Here is an 11,608-nt window from a genome sequence, read left to right as displayed (position 1 = left end):
GAATCCATCTTAATTGAACAAATCAACCCTACTCTAAACCAAAACCCTGGGGTGCCAAGATACCTCTTCTAAGTTGCGCAACAGCATCCGGTCATGTGACCTCTTTGTTCCATACTGTGCGTGTGTGTGTATATATATCCGTGTCAGTGTACTCTACTTGTACCTGATGATCACAAAACCTTGTCAAAACATTATACATTTGCTGTTATGTTAAATATATATTAAAGTTTTTCTTCATTATCCATTCAAGCCGTCTCCAAAGTGGGATTCTCGTCAATGAATCACATCCTTTTTATTTAAAAAAAGGACTGGAGCATGTGAGACTAATGCTTAGATAGACAAAGGCAATGTGGAGCAATAGTTAAAGTGTCAATGGAGGGTAAGTATGTTTTGGAATAAAGATTTCATGTACAAAAGCTACCAATACCCCAAAATATAGTTTCCAGCAATAGGGAATGGACAAAAGTAAAAAAAGAAATAATCAAAATTTGCATACTCTGTCCTGTTTTTCTTTGGCCTGCTTCTTAAAATGCTGAAAACTATCTAAAGCCGATGTCTTTTTGTTTCCACAATGGCTAGTACTTGGGATGTTACTTACATTCTGTGCCAGACTTGACCATGAACCAAAATTCTTTAACTTTGATTCAGTCTGTACATGAAAAAATATTAAATTCAATAGTAATTTAGAATACAAACAATGTAATAATAAATTACAGAGCATAAATATACATTTCACCTGATAAAAACACCTCAGTATTTTATTTTACTAAGTACAGAGGGTTTTCATATACTTTTCATGTTTAATTCTTTAATATGTACTTTTGATTTGGTATAATATTCTACATTTGAAATTAAAATTTTAAAAATGATCTAACTCTGCTATTGTCTAGTGAAGCATAGCTTTCATTACCTAAAATTTAGGTTAGTTAGATGTTTGTATGCTAACAGTCTTTGTTATTCAGCAACAATTATGATTATCGTGGCTCAGGTTTAATGGTACCTTAATTTTTAAAATTTAGAATTTTAATGTTAGATTTGTAATGTTCACAGTTCTTGTTATCTATATAATACTGAATGTTAAAAATTACTGCTCCATCTTCAAATAATTTTACTGTTTTATAAAATTGCTGTTAGTATATACAAACTTCTTACATATTTTCATAATATACATTCTCTTTAGTAGAGATTTCATGAAACTTTTTTTTTTAGTAACAGCTCAGTTTAAAATATTTCATTGCATTAAACAAAAACATGGTTATTATAATATTACTGGCCTACATGTAAAGAGAGATTTGATCAGCTCTATAAATTGATTTTATGTGACATAGCTACGCATCAAAGTTTACAGTTTTTCAAAAACTATTTATTGTTTCTGTTAAATCCCTAATTTCACCTTATAGACAGAAATCTGACTAAAGTATATTGACTTGGATCTCTTCACATCAAATTATTCTTATAAATTATCAATATGCTTTTATGATTTATATATGTTTATGATTCTAACTCTCACTCAATCCATAAATCTTAAATATTTAACTGTAGTGTTAAATTTCCCTATAAATGGTAACAATGCTATCTAAATGATCAATATCTTACAAGTTATACATTTTGATGATTCTAATTCTCACTCAATCCAGAAATCTGAAATACTTACTTCAGTTTTTGATTTCACAATGAATGGTAGCAGTGTTTCTTAAAAGATTTATTTTCCTAAGTTTTTAACTTCCACCAGAAGCATTACAAGTCATACATTACTAAGACATTAACATGATAAATTCTAGTCTGGTGTCTATCACCACAATAGAAAAATAAATATCTCCAACTATATATATATATATTACAGCATTATAATCAATGAATTTTTCTATTTAACTCTATCACAATCTTGAGCACCCTTCAAATTTTAATAAATGATTATGATTCAAGCTCTATTTAAACAATTTTTGTTTCAAAAAAATTTTAGAAATGATATTTTATTATTTTTTAACATTTATTTAGAGTAATCCAATAATAAAAGTGAAGAGTTTTTTTTCTCTGCTCATCCCAAATTATAGGTTTATATTTGACAATAAACTATCTTTGAAATTATGAATAATGTCTCATTTTTCATGTGATTTCCTTACTCTGTTAACACATTTATTACTACAGCCATTTTTTTCCATCATTTGTTGGTGTCACAGCATGTGATCTGAACAATTACTAATGAAGCGTAGCTTTGAAAACAGCTTGAGCACATGGCTAAAACAAATGAATAAAACAAACTGATAACAATCTAGTTACATCAATGCAGAGCAAATAAAGTGTTTAGGGTTTCTTAAGATACTGGCCATCCAGAGTTCCTGTAGGGGTGAACAAAGGAATCTAATGGAATGTTGAGAAATGAAGAACAAGCCATAGCTCTTGGAATTTCTTTATGAGTTCTTTAAACATTCTTTTCCTTCTTGAATATTTTTTGTGTTACATTATGCCTATTTGAAAGCCAAAGAATCCTACTTCTGTGACAATACACCAAGGAATTAAAACATTTACACTATTTTAAAAAGTGGCCCTTGGTCACCAATAAATCTCTTTTAGTCAGAAGTGGTAAGTACTGCAATCAGCAAAATAAAGTAACAGAGAAAATGTGTTAATGACTTTCAAACAAGTTTAAACTGACTAGATATATAAAAAGTAACTTTGTGATCATAAAAAAATTAAATTCAAAGATGAAAGGCTGTATTTCTATTTTTCAAACCAGTTTCATAATCTAATTTCACAACCTAAAGAATGATAGAAATACTAAAACAATTATTTTTGTATTTTTTTCAAAAGCAAAAACCAAGTACTCAACATCATGCAGTTTAAGTATTTCCACTGTGAGAAGGGTAAAAAAGGGGGGATACCAGTGACACCTCTCAGTCTGGAAAAGGTTTAATGTATTTTTGAGTGTGAACTTAATATTATTGGACAATTTAATAATCACTTAGAATGAGTATAATCTATGACTCATCAAAATAAAAGATATTTGTCTTCTAGATGACTGGAAGTTTAAAAAAGATTTACAGTATTCATTTGAACAACACTTTACTGAATGTTCTTCTTAAAGATTTTATATTAATTCCAAATAACATTTAAAGTTCCCCATTGTAAAACTGTGGAAGTCTGTGATATCTTTCAGAGCACCTTTTTCAGTCCGGGTGTGGAGGTCTGCAAAGGTTTAAGTTCAGTCTTTTTATCCTCTGTAGTTTCTGGTACTGGGAGAGTTGTTCCTAATTTAAATATAAACTATATTAATAATAAAAGTTTACTTCCAGATAATTAAAAACAAAACCTAATATTTGAAATCTCTCCCTAAACACATATTTATTGTGCTTAAATTATGAATATCAAATACTGTTCAAATAATTCTGTAAGAAGATATAAAGCTGAAGAGCAATTTTGTCTTTTATTTAATTAGGCTAATATCATTGTTACCACCAACTGGAAATTATAATATGTATTCATTTTAGATTCACAATATAAAGTTACATTCATAAAACATTCTGTATAACTTAGTTACATTCAAATAACAAATTACATGAGTTAGATCCGATGTTCATTAAACTTTGGTTTATGACACAAATCTGAAAAGGTAATTGTTGCACAGACGTAATAATAAAAGAATAATTTTTTTACTTCGCTGTTTCCGGTACATTTGAGTAAAATTTCCAAAACACATATAGAGAAACCATTAATCTAAATCTTTGAGCAACATTTCCAGTGACAATAAAATTACAACCTTCTAGTTCTGAAAAAAAGACTATACTTTTCCCAGCAATCATGCCGTATCTCTTTCTTTCTTTTACTTCTTAACAATGACCCTACAGTTATGTTTCCACGAAACAAAGCTTCTTCTGAGAACAACTCTACAGCTTCAAGGTATATCTTTAAGCAGATTCAAAGTCACAAAAATTCATTGAAGATGCACTAGGTGACATCATTTTTGTACTATGCTAGGATTCATTTGTAGAACAATCAGCATTAGCTACTTTGTTTGCAAAGAGAGAGTTTCCTGTAATTTTAACTACAACTTTCCTCTGTAGCCAAATCCTGCAACTACTATAAAGTATTTTTAACAAATATTCCTTGCACTTACAGTACTGTATATGATATTGTCCATCACATGGATGGTAGTATAATATTCTTTGTTTTTTTTTGTTGCTATAATCCTCGTCATAAGTTGCTATAAATTTCCATTTCACATGGTATCTCTCGTGCAGTTTCCTGCTACTGATCTTGCTCTTTAAAATATGCCTTGCTAAGAACTTGTGGAACTTTCATCTACTTCAAATCCTTGTTAATTATCTGGTTAACTGTAATAGGATATATACAATGTCTTTTTTAAGGTTGGAGGGTTCTCTTCTGTAACCACAATCTTTACTTTGAGAATAAGTCCATTAGGACTGATTAGTTTGTGGTGTGGTTTTAGAGCCCCTGCCACCCAAAATGCTTTGTTGCCAATTCATTTTTACAACCCCTGCATCATTTGGCTTTACTTTATTTAACCATCTTGCTGTAAAAATACTTATCTTTGGAAAAAGTAATCACAAATCTCTAGCCACCAATTAAGCTTTATAGAATTTTACAAAAGCCCAGTCAATGCAGTCAACTTTTATATATATATGAAACAGATGTCTATCACATGCTTCCAGATTGCAGTACTAAAAACCATCACAGCATTCACAGGGAAATAATAGCTAACATATATGCATTTCCAGAATCCTTAAATGATCCTCCATATTAATAAAGAATTGATCCATTTTTAACTTACACCTTTGCCATTATATATAAACAGTTTACACAATTAATGAAAAAATCTAACACAATGAATATCATAGAGCAACAAATAAGATCTTACCCATTACATCCTCCAAAAAGTCATCAGGAAAATGTTGAGGAGGAGTAATGTCCAAGGATGAGAGATCATCTTTTCTGAGAGAACTACCTGTACTTAAATTGGTGGATTCTACAGGAGAAACTACAGTTTGTGCCTCAGGAACAACTGGTTTCGTTTCAACAGGCACAGGAGATTGAGGAGTAGAATCAATATAATTTGTACTTTGTGTAAATGATCCAGACGATGTGGACATGTTTTGCAAAGCTGACTTATCATGCTGTGGAGTTGTCGTAACGGGAACTCCCTCATTTGTAGCTGAAAATAGAGAAACCATACAGTTACGGCTCACCGAAATTTTTTACAAAGCTTAAAACGTGACAAACACTTTAATTTGCTATAGTTACTGCTTATTTAGAAATCGATACACATTCCAATTGTTTAGCTAATTATTCTATTTGTACAAAAAAAAACTACTTTGTTGTTATAAACTATGAATTAAGTCTTTTAAATTTATTATATGGTTTCCTTTAGAAAATTAAATAACATTCTTGAAATTCGAATTTTACGTGATACCTGAAGCGCGAGGTGTAGTGGGAACAATGTTTTTCCTTACAGGGGCAGGTGTGGCTGTAGCAGAAGGTCTAGAGGGTTGTTGAGGCAAACTGTGACTGGCAACAACGGGGGCTCTACTTAGAGGAAGAGAATTTGGTTGGGGCAGGGCAGCTGTTGAAAAATGCAGATGGAACAGTAAAGGTTACCTCTTTCAATCAGTTTTCATAAACAATGAAGATCACCAATAAAAAAAATGTGATTTATTACAGAGAAACAAATAAAAATCTTATTACATTTTCATAACTGATGATGATATATTTTAAGCTTGACTGTACACCAGTAAAAACATGATTTATCTCCAACAATACTTTTTTTTTAAGTATTGCAAATCAAGCTAATAAATATTACTTTCTCGATAAAAATTAAACTTATTATAAATAAACGTACATTTTAACGTTAATACATTTATCATACTAATTCCATTCAGAAATCAGCTAATTTTTTACAATTTTTTAATCTTATTGTTGTTGCCTTATGCCCAAAATTAAGTATTAGATCTTGGTTAACAGTAAAAAATAGTGAATTATTCAGACAGCTGAGTTAAGCTTAAAATGTAACTAATGGAATAAAACTATAAATATAATATGTAAAAATCCAAAGAACATTTTAAAAATATAAGAAGTTTACTTACATAGAAACATAACAATAATGATCCTTGTATTTTACTATGCAACAATAAGAGCCTTGTATATTCATTTTTTAAATATTAAACAACATTTCTTGATGCAAGCATTCATCGTTAAATTCCAGTTATTTATGAAAGCCAAGATCAAGATATTAAGCTGTCAAGTTTTCATTTATGTTTATTCATATCAATGTCTGGTCCCATGTTCTACATTTTATAAGCAAATGCAATCCAGTTTTAAAAGCAATTTGACTATCTATAAAAAAAAGTTAAACTAGAATTTGTAGAGACAGACATAATAAATCCTAGACCATGCTGGTTACAACTGGATGATATCTGTCACCTTCACAGTCGAAATTGGTTCACTGAGAATTTTTGCTAAATTTAATATTATAACAAAGGTAGGTTAACAGTCCCTGAGATGGACCAGATAAAATGCTGCAAGATTAGATTAATTGTGTTTAGTTATTGTTCCAAGACAAGAATTTATTAGATGAAAAATGTTACCAATTATATCACCCATCTCTTAGCAACTAGGCATTTTGTATTCCCAGGAACTAAGGTTTTGTTTGAAGGTTCACTTATTAGCCAGGAATTCAAAGATAGTTATACACATTAGCAGAGTAAGGCAGTATTCAAGCAGTGTCTGAACAGTAATCACAAAATAAATGTTATTCACAAGGAAAATGTAATTTCAATAATGCTGAGTACTTAAGCAAATAGTTGTATTAAAAAAACACAAAACATTCACATAAACACACCACCAAAATGTTATATGAAGCAACTCCTTCAGTGCACTGGAGCAGACAATTAAGGTGAAGCATGGGTGGGGAGGATTTACATTTAGAGGTTGCTTTGCTTAAATAAAATGTACTAAATTCCTAATGTACAATATGTAAGAAAAGTGTTAGGGTAAAATATAATAAGTAATTTTATTTAACTGCAGTTCTTTTAAATGGAACAAAGAAGGGTGTTCTTGCAATGCAAGCTTACTATACACAGCTACGAGTATAACATGTAGCATGTAAACATGCATTTTCTTAAATATAAAAACACTAGCGCTGTTTTAAATAATGTATTTTTTAACTACATGTGAATGTTTCACTTCATTTTTATGGATTAGTTGTAAAATAAATGATTTTTAATAAAAATAATTAACTAGTAGTTATGGTGATTTCACCAGCAAATTATAAAAATGAGTAATAAAAAAGGTTCAAACTTTTGTTTCATAAAGTTTTCTGAACCTCCAAAGACCAATTCTACCTTTAATTACAGCCCTACCACGAGCCAGAGAAAATTGGGCAAATATCAAAATTTCATATTTGATTGATTTGTTGCATGTTTTACTGAAGAATGGCTTATAAACATACGTGATTGGATTCAGTGTGAAAAACCCCTTCTTAAAATATGCCCATACGTTAAAAGCAGGGGCTGTTTCCAATATAAACTTTGGAACTGCATTAAAAACCAAAAAACCAGAACTAACTAACCTAGTTGATTTATGTTTGGATACATTGCACCCAATACTGGAAGTTGAGAAGGATGGTCTGCATATTGAGTAGGGTGAACAGCTGGAGCTGCAGGTTGCTGATACCTGTGTAGAGCTTGTCCTCCACCAATGTTCTGTTGATACGACTGCTGGTTGGAAGGAGTTGTGGCTGTAGTGGTGAGATGCACACCAGTAGTAACCACTGATGAGGAAGTGGTGGAAACTGAATATGTAACCACTTTTTCTCTAGTTTTTGATGTGAAAGTCTAAAAAAAATAAAAATTCATAATTATAAGTAAAACAAAAGTTTTTTCAAAAACCTTTTCATTATATGATAACCTAAATGTTCATGATTTGATTTGGTTTGATAGAAACTACAGAAATTACCTAGATGCACTCAGATTTTCAAATCATATACCCTGTTCTAAGTTTTGTAATTATATGCACACATATTTCAACTATATGAAATTTGTTAGCTTGGTGGTTTCATACTAATTTCACCCTTCTTGAAATATTTTTAAGAGCATCCAGTTACAGTATGTTTTGATGAAGCTACTAGCCTTTATCTTATAGATTTCATACCAAAGAAAATTATGGGAACCTCTCAGAAGACTTTTACTGAAAGACTTCACTCAGGTGTAGTCTCCTTAGTGTTAAAATTCAAATGATTGCATGACTGAATGTCAACTTCAAGAAGGAAAAAATTAGATTTTTTTCTTCATAAAAAAAAAATACTCGTTCCCTATTACTTTAAATTAATTATTAAGTTTTACCACTACTGAAAATGTCATTTTCATAATATTTTTTCACTAGTATGTTGAAACCAGTATTGATCCATCTTAACAATAAAATCTAAAGCATATCAAAACCATTTCAAGTGGTTAAGGAAATTACTGTACTGGGTTTTCTCATAAGTCCAGACCCACAAATGGAGTGTATTTTTTATTAACGGAGGGAAAATATGTACTGATTATTACAAGAAAATGGATGTGTCAAGCAGAAGGTCTGTAGTTCAAATTAGAAAGAGTTGTGGCTGTAGTGGTGAGAAGCACACCAGTAGTAACCACTGGTGAGGTAGTGAATATGAAACCACTTTTTCCCGAGTTTTTGATGTGAGAGGCTAAAAAAAATACTAAACATTTATTAATAATTCCAAGTTGCTTTGTTTAAATGAAATTTACAAATAGTTGTATTAAAAAAAACACACAAAACATTCACACAAACACACCACCAAAAGTTTATATGTATCAGCTCTTGTGCACCGGAGCAGACCATTAAGGTGAAGCATGGGTGGGGAGGATTTACATTAAAAGGTTGCTTTGCTTAAATAAAATGTACTAAATTCCTAATGTACAAGATGTAAGAAAAGTGTTAGGGTAAAATATAATAAGTAATTTAATTTAACTGCAGTTCTTTTAAATGGAACAAAAAAGGGTGTTCTTGCAATGCAAGCTTACTGTACACAACTAGTTAATTTATGTTTGGATGGTCAGACTTGGAAGTTACAAAGTGTTTTTCTACGCAAAATATGGAAAAAATCAACCATATGATCTGTCAACCTCTTTTTATTTTAAGGAGTGTTCTCCTACAAAACTACCTAACAGAAATAGTCTGGGCTACTTCAGCCACCTAAAAAAAGACTTTGTATCTAAAAGACGTCTACTACATTCTGTAGTATGGAAAACCTATTAAATGAACCATTTAGTGAAACAGCACAAACAGTTTATAAAATATCTTATAAGTTGAATGTCTGGTGTAATTTGTTAAGCTTGAAAAGCTATCTTGCTATTCTAATCTGAGGTAAACAGGTAAAAACAGACTGAAAAGCCAACACAATCCATCAATATGGCATGTGGCTGAAGCCTGTTTTTAAGAGATTACTTAAAGATGGAAAAAGAGATTAAAAGTTCTGCAATAATCAGCAGAACCATGGCTGAGATGGTCATCACAAAATCTACCAATTTCAAATGAAACACTTAAGAAACCAGCTGACATAGTGAAAAGCATAAAGAATAAGCCCATCTAATCTTTATAGGTCATATGACTGGATCAGTTACAGAAGGCCAGTACGCTGTACTTTAAATCAGTTGCTTCACACATTACCAACAGCATACAAATCAGTGAAGAGTTGTTTTAATTAATGTAAAATGTACAAATAAAACAGGTATTAGATTAGAGATGCTTAACTTCCAAGACAAGACAGACCATAAAATAAATATTGCTACTGATAAACCATAGAGCAATAAAGAAGCTACTAATGTCAGTCAGCCCACAACTTTTTTAAATGCCTAAGTAATAAGAAATGTTGAAATTATTTATGCATCACCTTAAAGAAAAAAAGAGATCAATGATAGGACTCTAGGATATAAAAAATGTGAACCAGTGCCAAAATTTCAGAACTTCCTTGATTCTTAAACCAAGTACCCAGGGGAACAAGAACAAACTGAAAAAGACTTATTGATATTGAATATGTACAATCCATGGTTGTAACTTAAGTAGTTGAATGGTTGCAAGCTGACAGGATAAGTAGTCAGAATGAAAGTAACTGCAAGAATTATCATGATGGATACCACAGATGGCAAACACTATAAGCTGAGAAAGAAGATATCTTCATGTTCCTTTAGAATACATATTAATAATAAAAATAGTTGAGGAGATAAACACCCAAAATACTTATAGTATTGCGAGCTTGGTAAGTATGTGAAAAGGGAAATAAAATCTGCAATGACACTTTATAATAACATTTACAAGTTCTTCAAAATATTCAAAATTTTTGGGGAAAAAAAGGTCCAAAATAATTGCTAGTGTAACTGAAGAGAGATAATATTCCATGCCACAAAATACATAGTTTCTAAAATATATGTCAAGCACACCTACACATGAAACATTAGAAAGATGTAATGACAGAACCAAGTAGTTTTAGCAAGGTTACAGTGTAGCTCATATTTCAAGGAGGTTAAAAGAACTACATAATAAATACCAAAAGGCAAGTTCAATATACACTATCTGAGCACAATTCTTACTGAAGAGTAAAAGAATTTACAATCATTTTAAAAACTTTACTTAGTAGAATTATAGACGAAACTAAGATTGCAGTTATAAACCTGAACTAAATACACTAGATTGCACAGTGTGCTATCTTATTCCTGCTAACTATTAAGAACCGTTCCATGTCTATTATTTTAAGAAAGACTTTCACTTACAAGCTGTTAATTTTTTTTAAAAAGTAGTCCAGAATGATGGCTTAAATTAATATAAATAAATTTTAATTATACAAGTATTTCTGTAAATTATCTACTGAAGGAATTTATTACACTTTTCATGTGAATATAAAATGTGCTTGTTGAACTGAAGAGTAATATTTAGTCAAAAAGTAATGCCAAAGTATTAATTCAAAAAATTAATAAATACTTATATAATTACAAAAACTCCTACAACTCTGAATTAGTTTCTTGTTTGAAACACTTAGTGAAGCTACAACACAAAATACATATATTAATAATCTACCTTCTTTCTGTTGGTTGCTTTCTTTTTCTTCTTTTTCTGAATGCCTGCAGTTAAAAAATTTTCCGGTTATTACAGTTTACTCTAAAAATACAATTTCTTAATTGCGGTGTTAAGTATTAATTAAATTATAAAACCCATGCCACTAACAAACAGCTTTTAAATCACATTTTTTAAACTATTTCTGCACTTAACTGTTTGTGGGTCCATGACTGTTGGTTAAAGATCTCTAACAACATGTGTGACACACGTGTGCAAAATGTCAAAAATATAATAAATATTTCGGTTAGTCCCGTCAACAACTACTGGGATTTCCTACTTGTTTTACATGCATAGTGAATGATTTTATCCAGTTTGTTTCATGGATTTTACATTGAATGCTGTAACACGCAAATATAAAATTAATCAACATAATGCAGTATGTGATCTTCACTGGTGGTGAACAATATAAAACAAGTCAGTAATCTGAAGGTTAAGTTAGCAGAGTAACTTAAATGATATTTTTGAAGTTAGCTCAATAAAT

General features: G+C 30.6%; 1 protein-coding gene across 21 annotated transcripts in view; it reads right to left on the bottom strand.

The window, feature by feature from the left end:
- The window catches only part of LOC106462807 (bromodomain-containing protein 3-like), a 129,002-nt gene that overhangs the window by 14,418 nt on the left and 102,976 nt on the right, over positions 1 to 11,608 (bottom strand). For all 21 annotated transcript variants that reach the window (XM_022390161.1, XM_022390160.1, XM_022390156.1 and 18 more), the window contains 6 exons: positions 11,089 to 11,132; positions 7,583 to 7,847; positions 5,429 to 5,578; positions 4,877 to 5,170; positions 3,163 to 3,248; positions 497 to 649 (listed from right to left, as the gene is read on the bottom strand). In XM_022390161.1, coding sequence (XP_022245869.1) covers positions 497 to 649; positions 3,163 to 3,248; positions 4,877 to 5,170; positions 5,429 to 5,578; positions 7,583 to 7,847; positions 11,089 to 11,132 — 992 coding nt within the window. The remainder of the gene's footprint in view (positions 1 to 496; positions 650 to 3,162; positions 3,249 to 4,876; positions 5,171 to 5,428; positions 5,579 to 7,582; positions 7,848 to 11,088; positions 11,133 to 11,608) is intronic.

The sequence above is a fragment of the Limulus polyphemus genome, unplaced genomic scaffold (genome assembly GCF_000517525.1).
Source record: "Limulus polyphemus unplaced genomic scaffold, Limulus_polyphemus-2.1.2 Scaffold1256, whole genome shotgun sequence".
Taxonomy (NCBI): domain Eukaryota; kingdom Metazoa; phylum Arthropoda; class Merostomata; order Xiphosura; family Limulidae; genus Limulus; species Limulus polyphemus.
This window is presented reverse-complemented; position numbering and strand designations above follow the sequence as displayed.